At 60.9% G+C, this 20,373-nt stretch overlaps 4 protein-coding genes across 6 annotated transcripts; 3 read left to right on the top strand and 1 right to left on the bottom strand.

Annotated features, from left to right (window-relative positions):
• The first annotated feature begins 1,105 nt into the window (after nucleotides 1-1,105).
• LOC119703369 (tubulin alpha-4A chain-like) lies at nucleotides 1,106-11,281 on the top strand. The gene is made up of 5 exons (XM_038143192.1): nucleotides 1,106-1,216; nucleotides 3,314-3,536; nucleotides 3,671-3,819; nucleotides 4,003-5,100; nucleotides 10,777-11,281. Exons 1-4 carry the CDS (start codon nucleotides 1,214-1,216, stop codon nucleotides 4,972-4,974), a joined length of 1,347 nt encoding a protein of 448 aa, XP_037999120.1. The 5' UTR covers nucleotides 1,106-1,213; the 3' UTR covers nucleotides 4,975-5,100; nucleotides 10,777-11,281.
• LOC119703368 (tubulin alpha-5 chain) lies at nucleotides 6,806-11,281 on the top strand. The gene is made up of 4 exons (XM_038143191.1): nucleotides 6,806-6,930; nucleotides 8,555-8,777; nucleotides 9,322-9,470; nucleotides 9,682-11,281. Exons 1-4 carry the CDS (start codon nucleotides 6,928-6,930, stop codon nucleotides 10,651-10,653), a joined length of 1,347 nt encoding a protein of 448 aa, XP_037999119.1. The 5' UTR covers nucleotides 6,806-6,927; the 3' UTR covers nucleotides 10,654-11,281.
• A 539-nt stretch (nucleotides 11,282-11,820) lies between these two features.
• Nucleotides 11,821-14,586, bottom strand: STK16 (serine/threonine kinase 16). 2 transcript variants are annotated; one of them, XM_038143208.1, is made up of 7 exons: nucleotides 14,456-14,586; nucleotides 13,265-13,484; nucleotides 13,059-13,192; nucleotides 12,864-12,984; nucleotides 12,697-12,792; nucleotides 12,505-12,626; nucleotides 11,821-12,416 (listed from the first exon to the last, which is right to left on the bottom strand). In XM_038143208.1, exons 1-7 carry the CDS (start codon nucleotides 14,560-14,562, stop codon nucleotides 12,278-12,280), a joined length of 939 nt encoding a protein of 312 aa, XP_037999136.1. In that variant the 5' UTR covers nucleotides 14,563-14,586; the 3' UTR covers nucleotides 11,821-12,277. The 2 variants fall into 2 exon arrangements, with proteins under 2 accessions (XP_037999136.1, XP_037999137.1); XM_038143209.1 differs by lacking the exon at nucleotides 14,456-14,586 and adding an exon at nucleotides 14,225-14,363.
• Nucleotides 14,587-14,614: 28 nt separating this feature from the next.
• On the top strand, nucleotides 14,615-20,206 carry GLB1L (galactosidase beta 1 like). Of its 2 annotated transcripts, XM_038143179.1 has the most exons (17): nucleotides 14,615-15,033; nucleotides 15,335-15,383; nucleotides 15,470-15,642; nucleotides 15,931-16,081; nucleotides 16,330-16,390; nucleotides 16,667-16,761; nucleotides 17,140-17,320; nucleotides 17,413-17,471; nucleotides 17,598-17,719; nucleotides 17,894-17,934; nucleotides 18,217-18,335; nucleotides 18,448-18,522; nucleotides 18,601-18,690; nucleotides 18,823-18,936; nucleotides 19,220-19,351; nucleotides 19,680-19,895; nucleotides 19,972-20,206. In XM_038143179.1, exons 1-17 carry the CDS (start codon nucleotides 14,951-14,953, stop codon nucleotides 20,188-20,190), a joined length of 1,980 nt encoding a protein of 659 aa, XP_037999107.1. In that variant the 5' UTR covers nucleotides 14,615-14,950; the 3' UTR covers nucleotides 20,191-20,206. The 2 variants fall into 2 exon arrangements, with proteins under 2 accessions (XP_037999107.1, XP_037999109.1); XM_038143181.1 differs by lacking the exon at nucleotides 15,335-15,383.
• The last annotated feature ends 167 nt before the right edge of the window (nucleotides 20,207-20,373 follow it).

Here is a 20,373-nt window from a genome sequence, read left to right as displayed (position 1 = left end):
GGCTCAGCCATTCCTGCAGGTCTCAAAAATGTGTTGCTTAGACACCAGCACAGGCTTTGCAGCAGTGCTCTTGCTTTCAGTCACTTTTCACATGTTCATCAGTGATGGTGACACTTTCCAGGTGACTCAGGCACAAAGAAAGGCTATTGTGGGTGGATAATTTAGGTCCAGCTTTCAACTTTCAGATCAAGCTGAGAGATGACAGCACTTTTCAGTGAAAACTCATTAAGTCAGAGCGCTGAGGCAGATGCAGGGCTGGTTCTGCACCACAGTGGGTGCTTTGAGTATTTTGGGGGGGGTAGGACACATTATTCATTGTAGTAAGGCCAGACATCAGTGAAGTTACTGTAGATTCCAATAAAACCCTTCCAAGGTACTCCAAGCTCTCCCTACACCCTCACTATTCATTTCATAAAGCTTTGTGAAATTAGATCAAACCAGTGAAGGTGATACAGAGCCAGGATGGAGAAGCAGCCCTTTGGCAGGCAGGGCTTTCAACACAGTCCTGGGGCACAACTGTGCTTGAGGGCCTTGACACAAAGGACAGGATTGAGTTTTCCTGATATTTTCTTCAGTGATCTCCAAAGAGGTTAGGAAAGTTTGGGCTTGTGTCTGGAGGGTTTCCTCCACCAATGGTTCCTCCAGAAATTCTCCCAGGTGTTTTTCAAGAAGCTTGGGTGGCTGCCAGAGACCTGGCTCACTGCTTGCTCAAGGATCACATCAGCACCTAAGCCCATCAGGAGGGAAGACCTGGGCCGAGCTCTTTGCTGGCTTTCCTGCTTCAGCCCCTGAAGTCTCTCCTGGTTAGTGCTTGGACGGTGCCTTTCACCAGCAGGACACCAAGCTGGAAGGTGCCATCTCTGTTCTTCAGCAGAACCCCTCTGCCAAGATTGGCAAGCACAGCAGGAACAACACTTATGCCCCCTTTTCTCGGGGGGACCCCCGGGTCTCCCGTGCCCCATTCAGGGGATGCTGCTCCCCGAATGCCCCACCAGCGCACCCCGCCAGGTAGCACAGCCCCATCTATGCAAATCTATGCAAATATGTTCAATGGACGCAAATCTCTGGAAGCGCTTGGGGCCGTCTCGGGCGGGGCGGCCCGCCCCGGAGCGCCGGTGCCGCCCCCGCTATAAGGCGGTGGCGGCGCGGCCGTCCCGGAGCGCGGAGCTGCGGCAGTCCGGGGACAGGCAGGTCGAGCAGCAGCGGCGGCATCATGGTGAGTGCCAGCCCCGGCTGCTCCCTCCCTCCGGTCCCGCGAGTGCACCCCGGAGCGGGCCGGGCTCTCCGCGGCTTCCCGGGAGGGCTCTGCCGGGAGCCCAGAAATGCGGGCAGCTGGCGACGGGAGTGCCGGCCGTGCTCGCCCTGCCTTTGCCTGGCTTCAGCCTCCTGAGCTGCTCCCTCCCCGGCTCTCAGCAGCCCCCCTTCTTTAAGCAGCCCCTTGTACCCGTGGCAAGGAGGCCACCAGCGAGTCCCCCGGCTGCGGATACGGTGCTCGGGCGGACACGCCACGTCTCATCCCTCTCCCACTTTTCATAGTGTCGGTTCCTGCCCGTGTCCCGCGGTGCCATCCCCGGCTGCGGGGAGTTCGCCCTGTCTGCCAGCCCCCCACGCTGCCGGCCCACAGCAGAGCTCCGGCTGTAAGCTGTGGCTTCCTTCACCCACTGCCCTACTCCAAGGGTGGGCATCACTGTGGGTGGGCTTCCAGGCTGCCCTGCCGCCGTGCTCCTGCGGCGATCTCTGGCTCATGAGCTGTCCAGCTGCCCTGGAGAGCATCCCAGCCCCAAGGTTTCCCGGGCACCCTGCCTGCTGTCCCGCGGAGCCATGCTCCCATCCCTTCCTGTGCCAGACTTTGCCGTGAAGACGGCAGAGTCTACTGGCTGGTGACCAGCGCTGCTGCGTCCTGGCGCTGCTGCGCTCTGCCCAGCCTGTTGTCAGCGCTGGGTCCCACAGAGCCGGTCCTGGCTGCTGCTTGTTGTTGGGGTGAAGTGCGGTGAGCAGCATACCCTGCTCCCCCCACTCTGATTCACAAGGTCCTATGCCAGGGAGGACTCCTCTCTCATCTCCTCTTCCTTGAGGTGCTTCCATCTGTGCCAAATGTTTTCTATGCCCTTCTGCAGCGGATCTTGGAGGACTTACCTCAGGTCTTAAGTCCTCAGGTCTTACCCTTGGCTCCTTGTGTTACGCAACGTTTATGGACCTGCTGGGAGGGATAGGTGGGGTATTGCTTTGCTTTTCTTGCACCTCAGCTTTTGGAAAGGTGAGGACATGGGCTTCTGCCTCTCACCGATGGCTATCAAGGGCTTATTTTTTCGCCATCCCTCACTGTCACTGCTGGCTCTGAAAGGCAGCACTGAAAGCACTTTAGATGCAGAGAGCCAGGACAGGCTGCATCCTGTGCAACTTTGTGGGACAGCAGTCACTGCCCTGCTCCTGAGTGCAAAATGGCTGGTTCTACCAGCTTCCTGCCAGCTGACTCATAGTGGGGCACCATGGCTCTGGAAATCCGGCTTGATTTGGATGCTCCTCTGACTCAGTTGTGCCTGATGACACATCCAAATCCTTGGCAACAGCAGGTCTAAGGCACTGAATACTTTCATTCTTACCAAAAGAACTGCAGGCTCTGGGGTGCCTCATCTGAAGGGGGTGAGGTTGTAGAGCTCACCTTCACCTGACTTCTCCTGGGGAACCTGAGACTACCCCTGAAGCTGTGAGCTAGGAGACCCTCTCACCTCAGCCTTTCTGTTGACTTAAAAAGTGCAGCTAACGCTTCCTCCTCCTCTAGAGCTAATTTAGGGAAGGTGAGCCTCAGAGCATGGCAACCATTCATGTTTGTAAATTCACCCCTCTTGCACCCATCCTCAGTGCCCTCAGCTCCCAGTTTCCTGGTGGTGCTCTGCCCACCTCAGCCTACAGCTCTGTTGTTGGAATTGCAGCAGGGGCTGTGCCAGATGCTGCTAGGCCTCAGCCCTTAAGCCATATGGATGTTTGGGCAATGGAGAAGATGCTCACTGGATGCTATCCAGGGCTGTGGGTGAGGCCAGTCCAGGGGATGTGCAGCCTGATATCCTGGGCTGCTGCAGAAGGGTCTCCATCTCATTGGGCCCCTGAGGTGGTCAGTGCAGTGATGAGAAGCAGACCACTAGATTTGGGAGAAAGCAGAAAACTGAAATGGACACAGGGCACCCAGGCATAAGGGCATTGTGGCTTGCCCAAGCTGGCGAATGCCAGAGCTGCCCTTCCAGGGCTGTGCACTCCCTGCAGTGATTGCATTTCTGGTCTCTGCTGGGATCTGACCCTGCCTCCCCCTCCCCAGCGCGAGTGCATCTCCGTCCACGTCGGCCAGGCCGGCGTGCAGATGGGCAACACCTGCTGGGAGCTGTACTGCCTGGAGCACGGCATCCAGCCCGACGGGCAGATGCCCAGCGACAAAACCATTGGTGGAGGGGATGACTCCTTCACCACCTTCTTCTGTGAGACTGGGGCTGGCAAGCACGTCCCACGGGCCATCTTCGTGGACCTGGAGCCCACTGTGATTGGTGAGTGCACCCTAACTGGGCTCTGATAGGGGTCATTATTTTGGGCAACAACCCACGGCAGGACACTCCCTAGAGTGCTTCTGCAACCTTTCCCCAGATCCAGTTAGCAAATCTATTTTGCCACTCTCTCTTAGATGAGATTCGGGGAGGAGTCTACCGGCAGCTCTTCCACCCGGAACAGATGATCACTGGCAAGGAGGATGCTGCCAACAACTACGCCCGTGGGCACTACACCATCGGCAAAGAGATCATTGATCAAGTGCTGGACAGGATCCGTAAGCTGGTAAGGGACTGCAGAGAGGGAATGTGTCTCCCTGGCCTGGGGTCCAGCATCATTCAGGGGGTGGGAGCGTGGTATGAGCTCTGCTGCACCTTGGGAGGAATCTGCAGCTACACAAACAAAAGTCTGAAACTTCCCTCCAGCCAAGTCAGTGCTTGAGGGAAACTTACTTGTCTCTCTCCACAGGCTGACCAGTGCACAGGCCTCCAGGGATTCCTTGTGTTTCGTAGTTTTGGAGGTGGGACCGGCTCTGGATTCACCTCCCTGTTGATGGAACGACTCTCTGTTGATTATGGCAAGAAGTCCAAGCTGGAATTCTCCATCTACCCAGCACCACAAGTCTCCACTGCTGTGGTAGAGCCCTACAACTCCATTCTCACCACCCACAGTACATTGGAGCACTCGGACTGCGCTTTCATGGTGGACAACGAGGCCATCTATGACATCTGCCGCCGGAACCTGGACATCGAGCGCCCAACCTACACCAACTTGAACAGACTCATCAGCCAGGTTGTTTCATCCATCACGGCATCACTCCGGTTTGATGGAGCCCTGAATGTGGATCTGACCGAGTTCCAGACCAACCTGGTACCCTACCCTCGCATTCACTTCCCCCTGGCCACCTATGCCCCTGTGGTTTCTGCTGAGAGAGCTTATCATGAGCAGCTGTCGGTGGCCGAAATCACCAACTCCTGCTTTGAGCCGGCTAACCAGATGGTGAAGTGTGACCCTCGCCATGGCAAGTACATGGCCTGCTGCCTGCTGTACCGTGGGGACGTGGTGCCCAAGGACGTCAACGCCGCCATCGCCACCATCAAGACCAAACGCAGCATCCAGTTTGTGGACTGGTGCCCCACGGGCTTCAAGGTGGGCATCAACTACCAGCCTCCCACGGTGGTGCCGGGGGGCGACCTGGCCAAGGTGCAGCGCGCCGTCTGCATGCTGAGCAACACCACGGCCATCGCCGAGGCCTGGGCTCGCCTGGACCACAAGTTTGACCTGATGTACGCCAAGCGCGCCTTCGTGCACTGGTACGTGGGCGAGGGCATGGAGGAAGGGGAGTTCTCCGAGGCGCGGGAAGACATGGCCGCTCTGGAGAAGGATTACGAGGAAGTGGGCCTGGACTCCTATGAGGACGAAGATGAGGGTGAGGAGTAGAGAAGCTACAGGCCTAAAAAGGACCATGCTTCCTACCCAGGTTATCTGCAGAAACCCTTTGCAATAAACCATTTCAGAGCCTCCGTGTGTCCCAGTATCCCCCCAGCTGTATCGGTTTCTTGCCAGGTCAGGTGTGTGGTGAATGCTTCAGCCCTGCTACTGGTGCTGCTATGCTTCCTCCCAGCTCTTCTCGGGCCGCAGCTCCCACCTTAGGTAAGAGCTTCATAGCAGAGTGATATGTCCAGGACACATGGCAGGCTCTAGGAAGGTAATGCAGCATCTCCTCCAAAGGGTTCTGCAGGAGTGCTGCTGATGTGATAGGAGAAGTACCAAACTTAGGCATGGGGTCCTCTGTCTGGGAGTACCTCTGCCCTCAGCCTGCCCTGCTCTGCCAGTGCTCTGCCTTCCCCCTGGGGCATGTGGCCCCACTCTACCTGGCCCAGATCATCTTCTGCATTGTCCCCATTCTGAGTCCTCTCACTGCCCTGCCTGGTGGTAAGGAGTCCCAGCATCAGCTCCTGGCTCCAGCTGCAAACTGGAGATTCCTGTTACCCATTATCCAGTGTGCTGTTTCCAGAGATTAATTTTCCCTGCTTACCACTAATGCTCCAGCTATATTGACCCGGGGGGGGCTGTCCTCCCCTGCCCTCCTCCTCCCAGCATGCACCCGTGTCAGCTGGAGGGGAGAGTGGGGGCCAGCCCTGGCCGCTGGAGCGCAGCCAGGCACTCATCCCTCTGCGCAGGGCTGCTGGCACTGCTCTGCTTGCCTGTGACTGGAGTGCCAGGCTCAGACTGAGTGGTGCCTGCCGCTGCTATGCCAGGACAGGAGTCACTGCCCCTCACATCGGGTGCTGCTGTGATCCACTCCTTATGTCTTGTCTGATTGTGGGGAAAGGAGGGAACCTGCTCCTTCAGAGTAGTTTCATTGCTGACATCTCCCTGTGTCTTCACAGACATGACTGCCACCAGAAGGATGTAGGAATTGGAATTGTGTCCTATAGCTTTTTCTAGAAGTTATCTTGCACCTCTGTCCTGGACAAGGGATCCAGTAGTGTCTCCTGGCTCCTGCTGAGCGGCAGAGGCCCATTCATCCCCATGGCCAGGGAGGGGTAGCTGTGTGACCCACGGTCCCGGCATCAAAGACAGAGCCTCTCCCTGCTCAGGCAGCATTCAAGGCTGATGGTCCAGGCATCCTCAGTAGCAGGATCAGCCCTAGCCTTGGCAGGGGTGGCTGCACTGGCCAGGGCTCAAACAGAGCTGCTGCTCTGAATGTAGTCACAAGTTATTAACAGCAAGCAGGCTGCAATGACCCTTTTTTGGCAGCCCAGATTTGTCATGCAGATCTGCAGCCTCGCAGGGTTATGCAGCACTGCCTGTCTGTCCCCACCAGGAGAGAAGGGCAAACCTTGGCTGGAGCCTCCCAGAACATCGATGGCAAAGGGAGGTTTGGGGGACAAAGTGGGCTCCTGAATCTGATTCGTGTCTCTACCGTGTTTCCCCTCCTTTCTCCTGTTCTGGAAGCCCAGGTGGACTCGGGGTCTCCCCACATCTCTAGGGGAGCTGGTAGCAGGACAGGTTAGGGACTGTTTTACCTGCTCTGCCTCCAGTGCTGGTAGTTCAGCTCTGCCCGTCACCCCTGAGTGCTGGTCCCCAGGCCTCCTGCCGACAGCCTGGACCGATGCCCCCGCCTTGCTCCCGGCAGGGAAGGGGGAGCAGCTTCGGGCCCCGCACCTCGGGGTTCCTCCGCAGCCGGGAGGACCCCGCCAGGCTCCCGCGGCCCCCGAAGGGGGTACTCCGTCCCCGCATGCAAGTGTACCCAAATAACGGGGCGTGGCGGCACCGAGCCCCTCCCACCTATAAGAGAGCGCTGCGGCGGGGATTGCAGCAGCCGCAGCTCCGCGCCGAGCCCCGCTGCACAGAGCCGCCGGGACAGCCCGCACCGCCCGCCGCAACATGGTGAGTGCGGCCCGGGAGGCGGGCACGGCGGCGGGGAGGGCGCCCGGCAGCCCCCCGGCAGTCCCCCCGCAGCACCGTGCCCGCTGGAGCCGCCGCGACGCGCCCCCTCCTTCCCCGCCGTGACCTTGGGCAGCGCTGGCGGCCCCTGCCCGGGAGCAGCCGCGCCCCCCTCGCCCCGTGCCCCCCGCCCCGCCGCCACCGGCACCGGGGCGCCTGCCCCCCTCCCCGGCACCGCCACCGCCGGCACAGCGCGGGGGGGCCCCGGGGATAGAGGGGGTGACCTCTCCGCTGGCGAGCGGTGGCCGCGGATGGACGGGGACAGCTGCCGAGGGCGGAGGCGCCCGCCGGGCACCGGGGCCCGGAGCGGGGCGTTCGGCGGGGCTCTCCCCGCGGCAGCGCTCGCCCCGGCGGGGCTGGCGGCGGGGAGCGGGTGCGGGGGTCCCGTCCCTTCAGTCCCGTCCCGCGGGCGTCTGGCGGAGCGGGATGGGGACGCTCTCCGAAGCGGGCAGTGGCCGCTGCCCTCGCCCGGGGCCGGAGCTGGCTATATTTAGCGGCTCACAGTGGGCCGGGGCCGTGCCAGAAGGCGCAGCGCGGCGCTCTGCCCGCCGCAGCGCTGACCGGGGCCTGCCGGGGAACCTGCCCCCAGCCGCCCTCCCTCTCTATGGCTGGGGCTGCCCTTGGCCCTCCCGCGGGAAGAAGGAGCCCTTGTCCTACCCGGGATATGGACAGGGGCACGGATCCCATCGCGGCTAAAGGCACTGTGCAGTCGGGGAATGCAGGAGTGAATTGCTCCAGGACCTCGAGGCTGAATTGGGGTGTCCTGCTCAGGGAGGCAGGGATGCCGGGAGCAGTGAAACAGGGATGCTAGGACTAGCAGAGGCACGGTGCCAGGGAGAGCAGAGGAGGGATGCTGGAGTAGCAGAATAGGCCTGCACCTCCTGAATGGAGAGCATGAGGCACATCTTCAGCTCTCAGCCTGCTCCTCCGCACTTCTGCCAACACGGGTTTTGCAGCACAGGGTTGGGACTGTGTAGCACAGGGAATCTGTGTTGCCTCAGAAACTGCTGGTCTTCATTGCCAGCCCCTTACCTGGCTGCCACCTACCATCCTTGTGTCCCCAAGGCCACTGACCCCACGATACTGCTTATCTGGCTCTGGAGCAGCCAGCAGAGGGGTTTGCCCATGCTGATTGCCCCTCACGGGTTAAATGCGTGTACCTGTCAGCTCAGCTCCTCACTGGACTGCCGTTTCACAGGGGAGGCGCTGAGGCTGCCAGGGGCTCTGGCAGAGTAGCTGGGCCAGGCTCTGCTCCCCTTACTGCTGGAGGACAGGCCCAGCCAGAGTCCACTGAGCTGGTGGCCCCACGTGAGGGCAGGGCCCTCAAGGATGCCAAAGCTGGCTCTTGATCCAGCATGGTGCCTGCGCATGGCTGAGGGCAACACCAACTGTGGGGAGTCCCTCAGGGTGATGCAGGAGTCACCCAAAGGAAAATGTCCTCTCTGGGACCACTGACCAGAGCAGGTCCAGTGTGGGTGACTGTGTGGCACTGGCCCCAGCTAGAGCCCTCCCTGGAGCAGGCAGGACAGAGCCCTGCCAGGATCTGACCCTGCCTCCCCCTCCCCAGCGCGAGTGCATCTCCGTCCACGTCGGCCAGGCCGGCGTGCAGATGGGCAACACCTGCTGGGAGCTGTACTGCCTGGAGCACGGCATCCAGCCCGACGGGCAGATGCCCAGCGACAAAACCATTGGCGGAGGGGATGACTCCTTCACCACCTTCTTCTGTGAGACTGGGGCTGGCAAGCACGTCCCACGGGCCATCTTCGTGGACCTGGAGCCCACTGTGATTGGTGAGTGCACCCTAACTGGGCTCTGATAGGGGTCATTACTTTGGGAAACAACCCACGGCAGGACGCTCCTTGGAGTTCACACAGCCTGAGGTGCCCCCAGGGGTGGGTAGCAGGCAGCTGGTGCTCATGGTCTTCTGAATATCCTGCACTGGGTTCGACCCCGAGGGCCCTTTTTTTTTCTCCAGGAGAAGCCACAAACATGAGCACCTGCTTTTGTTCTTGAAGTGTCCTAGAGTCAGCAGTGCTTGTGCCACATGTGCACAGAGAGAAACCAGCCCAACCGGCACGGCAGCTCCTGCTGCGCTGTGGGCAGGCAGCTCCTGAAGGGTGGGAGAAGCTGAGCTGCGCAGGGAGGTGGCAGCCACCTCCTCATGCCAGGGAAACCTGATGCTGGTGTTGGCTCTGCTGACGCGTGGGTCCTTGGCCACGCCACGGGCAGGCGGAGCCAAGGTGAGGGATGGCTGCTAGCACCCACGTGTCTGCTTGGCGGCCGGCTCAAACCAGCAGCCTCCCCTGGGCTCAACCAGCCCCTTTTCTCTCCTAGATGAGGTTCGGGGAGGAGTCTACCGGCAGCTCTTCCACCCCGAGCAGCTGATCACTGGCAAGGAAGATGCTGCCAACAACTACGCCCGTGGGCACTACACCATCGGCAAAGAGATCATTGATCAAGTGCTGGACAGGATCCGTAAGCTGGTAAGGGACTGCAGAGAGGGAATGTGTCTCCCTGGACTGGGGTCCAGCAACCTGCTGGGGCTCAGAACACACTGCAAGCCATGCTGCACCCTGGGTGGGATCTGCAGCTGACCAGGGCACGGATACACCAGGTCCTGAAGGGACTTGTGGACAGCTGGACTGTCACAAAGAAATGTATCTCAGAGTAATCTCTCCTCATCTCTCTCCACAGGCTGACCAGTGCACAGGCCTCCAGGGATTCCTTGTGTTTCACAGTTTTGGAGGTGGGACCGGCTCTGGATTCACCTCCCTGTTGATGGAACGACTCTCTGTTGATTATGGCAAGAAGTCCAAGCTGGAATTCTCCATCTACCCAGCACCACAAGTCTCCACTGCTGTGGTAGAGCCCTACAACTCCATTCTCACCACCCACACTACACTGGAGCACTCGGACTGCGCTTTCATGGTGGACAACGAGGCCATCTATGACATCTGCCGCCGGAACCTGGACATCGAGCGCCCAACCTACACCAACTTGAACAGACTCATCAGTCAGATTGTCTCATCCATCACGGCATCACTACGGTTTGATGGAGCCCTGAATGTGGATCTGACCGAGTTCCAGACCAACCTGGTACCCTACCCTCGCATTCACTTCCCCCTGGCCACCTATGCCCCTGTGATCTCCGCAGAGAAGGCTTATCATGAGCAGCTGTCGGTGGCCGAAATCACCAACTCCTGCTTCGAGCCGGCTAACCAGATGGTGAAGTGTGACCCTCGCCATGGCAAGTACATGGCCTGCTGCCTGCTGTACCGTGGGGACGTGGTGCCCAAGGACGTCAACGCCGCCATCGCCACCATCAAGACCAAACGCAGCATCCAGTTTGTGGACTGGTGCCCCACGGGCTTCAAGGTGGGCATCAACTACCAGCCTCCCACGGTGGTGCCGGGGGGCGACCTGGCCAAGGTGCAGCGCGCCGTCTGCATGCTGAGCAACACCACAGCCATCGCCGAGGCCTGGGCCCGCCTGGACCACAAGTTTGACCTGATGTACGCCAAGCGTGCCTTCGTGCACTGGTACGTGGGCGAGGGCATGGAGGAAGGGGAGTTCTCCGAGGCGCGGGAAGACATGGCCGCTCTGGAGAAGGATTACGAGGAAGTGGGCCTGGACTCCTATGAGGATGAAGAAGAGGGTGAGGAGTAAAGAAGCCTCAGCCTAAAAAGGACCACGCTCCTTCCCTGTGTTACCTGCAAACCCTTTGCAATAAACCATTTCAGAGCCTCCGTGTGTCCCAGTATCCCCCCAGCTGTATTGGTTTCTTGCCAGGTCAGGTGTGTGGTGAGTGCTTCAGCCCTGCTACTGGTGCTGCTATGCTTCCTCCCAGTGCTCTGCTCCAGCTCCAGCTTGCTACCTGTGCAGGTAAGAGCCCTGGGGTCTAGTCCCTGGTGCCATGGCACACATCCCACCCCTCTCGTTGCTCCAGCCAGGGGTGGGTACCGCTTCCTCATGTGATATATGGCCCCGTGTTGTATCCTGGAGCTCAGGAGAGCGGATTTAGTCTGAGCAAGAAAAGAATGGCAGCTTTTGGGTCTTCTCTTCATGTGCAGCCCAAGGGTAGGTGGGCTTGCCTGGAAAGATAGTGGTTGAAGCAGCGGGAACAGTCTGGCAGCCCTGCCCCTGTGGTCCCCATACAAGGCAAGGAGTGTGCCCGGCTCTCTGGTGCAGTGGGTGCCCCCTGCCATGGCACCCAGCATGGCACGAACCCCGTGGCTGCTGTACTGCTGTGTGCGGTGAGAGGTGTGATTAAAGGAGGGGAATGCTCCCTGTCAAACTGCTTGTCTGCATCTCGTTTTTTACCCCCTCTCCGTGGGTAGCACACCTGCTGGAGCCCCAGTGAGCCCCTCCAGCCAAGGCTCCCCCCTGGGCTGGGGGTGTCCTCAGTGCTGGGGTGGTTGTGCTCTCTCCATGCTCTGCATACCCCCACCAGAGCAGAGCTGCTGCTCCTGCCTCCCAAGGTCTGGCAGCTTCCCAGTCTGGGCATCTACCTCCCTCTTCATGGGCAGCAGAGAATTTCTGCCTGTGCCACTGCCTGCCTGCCTGTGCTGATCCCTGTCTCGCAGTGCCCAGCTCTGGAGGCTCTGAACAGCAGTGTCTGGCTCCAGCTGTAGTTGTGTTAGCTCCCAATAGGAGCATTCTGGGGCCAGGGATTAACTTTCCCTGCTTACTGCTAATGCTCTGGCTATGCTGCCCCGGCTGGCCTCCGCTGCCCTTCGCCTCCAGCAACGCTTGGCTGCCTAGCCCAGACAGTGTGCCCTGCTCTTCCCATGCCCCGGCAGAACCCCTCCCTGCAGACAGGGACACAGCCGCAGCTCTGCAAGAACATACTTTACTTCAAACACAAGGCAACATGGGTGCCAAGAGCAATGGCAGAGTGGGCACTCCCTCTGCCTCCCTCCAGCACGGCACCGGGATCTGGCCCGCAGCTCTGCTCCGGGCAGCAGCAACCTTCCTGGGGCACAGAGCTGCAGGACAGTGGCTCCCATCCCCAGGAGGGGTCCCACAACATCCTCTTCTGCCACCCCCAGGGAAGGCAGCAGCTGGCAAGGGACCCATGTTTAGCAGCAGATCACATACCCACGGCTCAGGAGCACAGACCAAGGCCCAGACAGCAGCATCCAGGGCACAGAACACTCCAAATCCCACACACCTCTGGCACAGAGCAGCAGCTCTCCCCCAGGGCATCAATCCCCTCTGCAACAGGTCTGCAGGGCAGCTGCTTTTCCCCTGGCTCAGCCTCAGGACGTGTCACCACTGGAAGGGGATGGGCTCAGATCTGTGTGGTGTCCTGTCCCGCCGGTGCTGGCTGCAGCCCCTCCAGCTGGTGGAGGATTTCATTTATGCTGGGTCTCTCCTGGGGGTTCACTGTCATCATGGAGAAGAGCAGGCGTTGCAAGGCAGCTGAATATCTGGAAGAAAGACAGCGAGGGGAGGACCCATGTGGTGCACAGAACAGGGGGCCACCCAGGAACAGAGTCACCCTCCCCAGCCCCTCACCTGGTTGTGGAGGGCAACGTGAGGGGGTTCTGAACTGCCAGAGCCACGCTGTCACCCTTCTGGAAGATGGCATCATAGGGGCCCTCCCCAAACATCATGCAGTACAGCACACAGCCTAAGGACTGGAGCGAGGTGGTGTCAGTGCAGCGCTGTAGCAGTGGGATGGGGGAGGCCAGAGGGCTGGGTCCTTACCCAGATATCCGTACGCTCATCTATCACGCACTGGCTCGGCACTGTGAAGAGCTCGGGGGCACGGTACGAGATGGTGCAGCGCTGGGCAGCCCAGTCCTGCAAAGAGGATGGGGATGAAGGGACTGGAGTAGGGACAGGCTCACAGGGCGACATCCCAGGCCACTCACCTGCACAGCCATGGCCTCCCGAGAGCTGTTGACTTCGATGCGAGCCTTGTTCATGGAGCCCAGGTCCATCAGCACAGGCTGGTCATCCTCATCCAGCAGCACATTGGTGGGCTTGAGGTCCCTGTGGGGATGGACATCACTGAGTGCCCACTGGGGCCCCTGCCAATCCCCCCAGCCAGTGCTGCCACCCCTCACCTGTGTGCATAGCCCTTGCTGTGGATGGCCTGCAGCCCACGGCAGATCCCATGGAGGATGAGGAGGATCCGCTGCTCTGGCATGAAGGTGCCTTTCTCTCGCAGTGCTTCCACCTCTCTCCAGAGGGTTCCCCCCTGGCAAACACAAGCAGCTGGTCACCACTGCTGCTCCTGTGGTGGAGGGGCAGCCAGGAAAGTCCCCCTCACCTTCACATAGGGCAGAAGAAGCCAGGCTTCGTGCTTGGTGCCCTTCTCCACCATGCAGTGGGCCACCAGGCGCAGGATGTTGGGATGGTCGAAGAGGCCATGCATCTCCACCTCGTGCAGGGCAGCCTGGCGGTCCTCCTTGTCGTGGCACAGGATGCGCTTCAGCGCATAGAAGCGCCCATCCCGCAGCCCCTCCACCAGGTCCACATAGCTGAAGCCCCTGCAAGGAGTCAAGAATAGCGTGGGCTGGGGGCTGTGACATCCATGCTGGGGCCCTGTGCCCAGTCTCATCTACGAGCACCCAGAGGAGTGGGACAGAGGGCGGCATGAATTCCCCAGGTATGCACATCTCCCCATCTCGCAGGCACCTGTGAGGTACCCAAAGCATCCCCTCTCTGTATGAAAAACCCCACTGGCTCAATCATCCCCACTCCCATGGCTCCAAGCACCCACTTCTGAGAATGACCAACCCCTCCCTGTCACTCAGCAGGAGAATCATCTATCATGCACAAGCACCCCCAATGCTGAAGCATCATCCCTCACCAAGCCCAAGTACTTCCCCAAGCCCCAAGGTGACCTGAGCTCAAGCATCTCCCCACCCTGTCCGAGCATCCCGTGCCTGAGTGTCACTCCATGCTCAAGCATGTCCTCATGCACAACCACCCCCAGGCCGAAGCATCTCCCCACGCCCGAGCATCACCCCAATGCCAAATCATCCCCCACGCACAAGCACCCCCGTGCCCGAGCATGCCCCCCACACCCAAGCACTCCTCCTGCACAAGCACCCCCAGGCCCGAGCACCTCAACAGCCGAGCGTAGCATCCGCCATACACGAGCACGCCCAAGCATCCCCCCCACGCCCGAGCACGCCCTCGGCCCGAGCACCCCCCTTGCCCGAGCATCCCTCCCGGAGCCCGGGGACCCCCCGCCCGAGCCCCCCGCGCCCCAGCCCGCCCGTACCCCTCTGCCAGGCGGTGGAGCAGGAGGTAGCGCGCTCCCCCCAGGCTGACGGTGCCGCGGGAGCAGACGCACAGCGTCTGCCCCATCGCCCGCCGCGTCATCGCCCGGGGCCGCCGCGCGTCACCGCCGCGTCACCGCGCCTCGCCCAGCGGGCGGGGCGCCACCGCCCCCCGCCGCCCCCCGCCGCCGCGACCTGCCGTCCCTCCGCCGCCCCCCACCGCCGCCACCTGCCGTCCCTCCGCCCTGCGGCGGGCTCGTCCTGTCCTGCCCGACACCCCCGTCACTGGCTCTGTCACCAGCTCTAGCCCTCGGCGCGGGCACGTTTTCCTTTCCCTCATCCAGCAGCAGCAGCCCGCCGACCAGAGCTACAGCCGAGCTTTCCATCACCACCTCTCTGATGGAACCAGCGGGCCGAGTTCAATGGAAGGCTTCTGCCTGCTGGTGACACTTTTACGAGGCTCCTCGTCCCCTCACTTTGTCACTCCCCACCCCACCGGGCACCAGCGGTGCGCCCGCCGGCCGGAGCCGGCTGGGGCGGCGTTGCTCGCCCTGCTGGGGTGGGCTTTGCGGGGCTGGCCACCGTGGAGGCTCGGAGCCGCCCACCCTTTCCCGTGGTCCCGCCCCAGCTGTTCCAGCTGCCTGCACTCGGGAGCGGGAGAAGGCAGCGCTGGCCGGGAGCCTTCCCGGATCATGTGATGGTGGTGGCCACGTCCAGCCTCGTCCCCCATGCCGGGCCTGCCGAGCACCCGGCGGCGATGGGACTGCGGGCCCTCGCCTTGCTGCTGGCAGCGGGGCTCCTGCACACGCAGGTTAGCGAACAAGGGTGGCGAGTCTGGGAGAAGCGCGCAGGATTGAGCTGTGAAGGAGCGGGTGGGACGCCTCCCGAATCTGCCTCCCCGATCCGGCTCCGTCTGCCTTCCCTGCTCGTCGTGCTACAGCTCCCTCCTGGAGCAGCCCATGCCCTGCCACGATGTCCCAGCTTGCATTCCCAGCTCCCTCCCTGCCCTCGCAGCACCCAGCCCAGCAGCACCGCGCCCACAAATGCCAGCAGCCCAGCCGCCGGGTGTTCGATTAGCGGGGAGGCTCAGCTCCTCCCTCCTGCTCTCCCAGGCCAGTTTGGCACCCACTTCGGGGGAGGGCACCTCCAAGAGCCAGCCCGGTCAGTGCCTCTCCCGGGAAGCACAGGAGGGGGCGGCTGGGCTCGGGGAGGTTCTGCAAGCCTCCAGCTCTTCCCTTTTCCTGCAGGCCTCCCCTTCGGCGCGCTCCTTCCAGCTGGATTACGAACACAACTGCTTCTGCAAGGATGGTGCCCCTTTCCGCTACATCTCGGGCAGCATCCACTACGCCCGCGTCCCACGCCCTGCCTGGAGGGACCGGCTGCTCAAGATGTACATGAGCGGGCTCAGCACTGTGCAGGTGTAAGCCATGGCGACAGCCCTGATGGTGCACAGCCCACAGCCACCACGGGCTTTCTGGGATCACTAGGAACAGAGACAAGGATGTTGTCTGACCACCCCCCCCCGCCCCAGGTCACCTCTGCCAGACACAAGCATGAGTGTGGGCTAGTTCTAATCCAGCCCTAGTTGCCATGCTCAGCTCAGGCTGCAGACCAACTCCCAGAAGCAGAGGGACCAGCTGGTGGGATGGTTCCCTGTTGTGCTGGGGTGTCCTTTGCTCCTGCATGCTGATCTCCCCTCTCACCCCAGCTACGTCCCCTGGAACTACCACGAGACACTGCCAGGAGTTTATGACTTCACTGGGAACCGGGATGTGGAAGCCTTCCTGGACCTGACAGCTGAGCTGGGACTTCTGGTGATCCTGCGGCCAGGGCCCTACATCTGTGCAGAGTGGGAGATGGTGAGCCCCGGCCCCCAGCCTGGCACAGAGGGGTGACGGGTGGTCTGGGAAGGGCACAGCAGGGTTGGCCCTTCTGGCTGTCGTGCTGACTCCAGTGCCGTGCCCGCTGTGCCCGGGCTGCTGCCCCAAAGGCCACAGGCCGTGCTGGTGCCAAGCACTAGCATTGCACTGGCTGATTTCAGCAGTGGGCAGGCCCAGGCTGCTGAGCAGTTTCTCGGCCTCCCTCTCTGCTGTTTGTGTTTCTCCAGGGTGGCTTGCCTGCCTGGCTGCTGTGGAAACCAGACATCGTCCTGCGCACTTCCAACCCTGGTGAGGATCAGCACAGGGCTCTGGCCACCATGTCCGTACAGCCTGGTGCCAGTCCTGACATTGTCTCCACATACCTGCCAGCTCTGCCTCTAGGGTCTTTCCCATCATCTTCTCTATCCTCTGAGAGCCCCATAATTTGTGCTCCATCTCCATTTTCCCATCTCCCCATCTCGCTTGACCCTGCCCTATCTGCTGTGTCTTCCTCCTGGCAGGCTGGCTGCAGGTGGGCTGGGGTGGGTGCTGCAGCCAGCCCCTGCCCTGCCTCTGTCCCTCCAGCCTACCTGGCAGCTGTGGACTCCTGGCTCCATGTCCTGCTGCCCAAGATCAAGCCACGCCTGTACCACCAGGGAGGGAACATCATCAGTGTGCAGGTGAGGTGCTGCGAGGCCCAGCCCCGTGCCCTGCTCTGGGTCATCTTTGTATGTGCCCCAAAAAGCCACCAGTGTCCCTTACACAGTGACCTTACCCAGCAAAGCTCAGATAAATCCCTCCCAACTTCTGGACCTAGATTTAAATCCAAAGGCTGGGAATCTGAGGTACCTGCCATCACCACAGCTGTGGTTTGAGGGACGCTGACAGAGCTGGGGTTCATGGTGGGACTGGAGGGTTATGCTCAGGACTCCCAGCAGGTTTTCAAGACATCTGATGATGTCCAGAGGAAAGGGGGGAGGTTGGTGCTCATCCCACGGGCAGTGGGATGCATGCATATGTCCATGCATACTGTGTGTCAGTCCCTGCCCTGCTCGCAGGTGGAAAATGAATATGGGAGCTACTATGCCTGTGACTATGGATACCTACGGCACCTGCTGGGCTCCTTTCGGGCGCTGCTGGGCAGCGAGGTGCTGCTCTTCACCACCGACAGCGCGCGAGCGGAGGAGCTGCGCTGCGGCACGCTGCAGGGGCTCTACGCCACCGTCGACTTTGGGCCAGGTATTCATTCCTACGGGGGAGGAGGAGGAGGAGAGCGAGGATGTGGGTCCCTTCTCTGTCCTGCTCAAACCTCCCCCTCTGCACCTCCACAGGATCCAATGTGACAGAGGCGTTTGGTGCCCAGCGCCGTGTGGAACCAAAGGGCCCCCTGGTGAGCTTGGCACGGATGCTGTGGGGGAATGACCCACGACGGCTTTGGGGAGGCAGAGGCGTCAGGCAGTGAGGCAAGGAGGGGTACTGGGCCCAGGCTGCAGGTGACAGTCTCTTTGTCTTCCAGGTAAACTCTGAGTACTACACAGGTTGGCTGGACTACTGGGGCGGGGCACATGCCAGCACCAGCGTGGCGTGGGTGGCCCGGGGCCTGGAGGACATGCTGCAGCTGGGAGCCAGCATCAACATGCAAGTAGTCAGCTGGCAGAGGGCACGGCCACCAGGGGAGTGGGCATCACCTCTTGCCTTCATCCCACCGGGATCAGGCCAGCAGGGACCGTGGGTGCTGGGGGGAAGGGACCCCTGGTGAGGCCCTGCTGGGTCTGTGGGGTTGCTGACCAGGCTCTCTGGGGTGTATCATAGGTACATGTTCCATGGAGGGACGAATTTTGCCTACTGGAGTGGTGAGTAGAGCATTGCTCTAGGGAGGGAGGGGCACACTACAGGGCTGGGGGGCTTTCCTTGGCCATCCCTGAGAAACCTGCTTCAGGCTCTTGTTCTGTCCCATGGGGCAGGTTGACACATAGCCAACAGCCCCTGAACCCAAGCTTGTCTTCTCCTGGGGACTCCTTTCATGTCTGTGCAGGGTCTCACAGTTCTGAGTCATGTCCCCCCACGTTGCACTGCAGCCAGTCTGGGGCTGGTTTCCATGCCCTGGGCTGTGCCAGAGCCCTTTCCTTGGCCAGGTGCTGACTACAAGGGCCAGTACAAACCAGTGACCACCAGCTATGACTATGATGCCCCCCTCTCGGAGGCAGGAGACCCCACTGAGAAGCTGTTTGCCATTCGCACGGTCATCAGCAAGGTAAAAACCTGGCAGGAATAAGGGGACAGTACTGGGCACTGCTGCTTGTGTACCAGCAGGGCAAGGGACAGCTCCCTGCTTGCCACGGGGCAGCTGACACTGTGCTGTTCAGTTCCAGCCCCTGCCAGCTGGTCCGATGCCACCTGCCACCCCCAAGTATGCCTATGGCTGGGTGGCCCTGCGGAAGGTGAGTGCCTGTCCTGAAGGCCGTACTGCCCCAGCGTGGCACTGCTCGACTGCCCAGCACCCATCCCTCTCTTTGCAGTATGCTGACCTCCTGGATGTCTTGGATGTGCTGTGCCCCTCTGGGCCCATCCAGAGCCAGTTCCCTCTCACCTTTGAGGCCCTAAAGCAGGTGAGAGGCTGGGTGTAGTGGTGGACACTTGAGGAGACACGCCTGTCTGCCTGGCCCTGGCTCTGGGGCAGAGGAGCAGAGCTCACTGCCAGCTCCATTTCCCTTCCTGTGCCACTGCACTGTGTCCTGCAGGTCCATGGCTTTGTGGTGTACCACACACAGCTGCCCTGGGATGTCCCAGACCCAGCCACGCTGGGTGCTCCTCCCCACAGCATCTGTGACCGTGGCTACGTGATGCTGCAGAAGGTGAGGCTATGGGAGCACACCAGTCCCTGGGACAGTGCTCCAGAAGGCTGTGGGACCTGTTGGCAGTGGGGCTATGCCATCCCAGGGTCTTGGGGCCAGCCAGGGTGCCAAAAGCCATGCTGAGCCTTTGTGGGGTGGCTCTTGGGCCCAAACTTGCCTCCTTTGGGGGCAGAGAGCAGCCCTGGCTCTGGCGGGCTGGCAGCAGGATGCTACGTGCCTGCTGGCAGTGTTGGAGGTGGTGGGATCTGAACATGGGCCAGCAGCACTGATTTTGTGGCTTTAGGAGTACCAGGGAACACTGGAGCGGGATGGGCAGACAACACTGCATGTAACAGGCAGGGCAGGAGACAGCCTGGACATCCTCGTGGAGAACATGGGCAGGATCAGCTTCGGGGCCAACACCAGTGACTTCAAGGTAAGGGGAGAGGGCCCTGAGGCTCCAGAGGGGATGGCCTGGCAACCCATGTGACCAAACACCCCCTCTCTACTGCCACCTGAGACAGTCCAGCCTTGGTGGGGCTAATCCCAGTCCTGCTCCCTGGTTCATCTCATACCTGCCAGGACAGGGCTCAGAGACTAGCATCCCTCTCCCACTTAGGCTGCCTGAGGTGTCAGGGCTCTTCACTCCTTAGAGGGGATCCCATCCCACCTTCACTGCTGCCAGGGGGACATGCCCTGGGGTTGCCAAGTGTCCTGACTGTGGCAGATACTGCTGCTTCATTTCCCCTCCTGTTCCATCTCAGGGCTTGCTGGGAAACCTCTCATTGAACTCCAGGCCTCTCAGCAAGTGGCTGATCTATCCCCTGGCCATAGACACCACAGTCCAACAGGGCTGGCCCCACGCTGCTCTGCCAGAATCAAGCAGTGGGGGCCGAGTGGGACCAGCCTTCTACACTGGGACCTTTGAGACACCTGGCATTGCCTGGGACACCTTTGTGAAGTTCCCAGGTTGGAGCAAGGTAAGGCAATGCATAACTGGGAAAGGGGCAAGAGTGGACCAGGACACAGCTCAGCCCCATTTCCATCATCTTCCAGGGACTGCTGTGGATAAATGGCTTCAACTTGGGCCGGTACTGGACCAGTCGTGGGCCCCAGCAGACCCTCTTTGTGCCAGGCTCGGTGCTGCACGCTGGCCGCCCCAACAACATTACAGTGCTGGAGCTAGAAGGGGCACCTCCCACTCCTCTCCTGCTCTTCCTTGACCGACCCCTTTACAACAGGACACTTGGCTGCAGCACCGCGGCCACAGAGTAAACACTGCTGGGCACTGGCCTCGCCTCTCACTGGGGCTGGGGAGATGGCAGGGGGCTGGTGAAGCACAGGGGCTAAGGAAAGCAGCACAGATCCTGGCACAGACCTCTGGGGACAGGCAGGGCCTGTGCTAATGAGTAAGGGACCCAGAACTGAGCTTGATTTGCATTCAATGCCACACTCATC

Source organism: Motacilla alba, chromosome 7 (genome assembly GCF_015832195.1).
Source record: "Motacilla alba alba isolate MOTALB_02 chromosome 7, Motacilla_alba_V1.0_pri, whole genome shotgun sequence".
Classification (NCBI taxonomy): Eukaryota; Metazoa; Chordata; class Aves; order Passeriformes; family Motacillidae; genus Motacilla; species Motacilla alba.
This window is presented reverse-complemented; position numbering and strand designations above follow the sequence as displayed.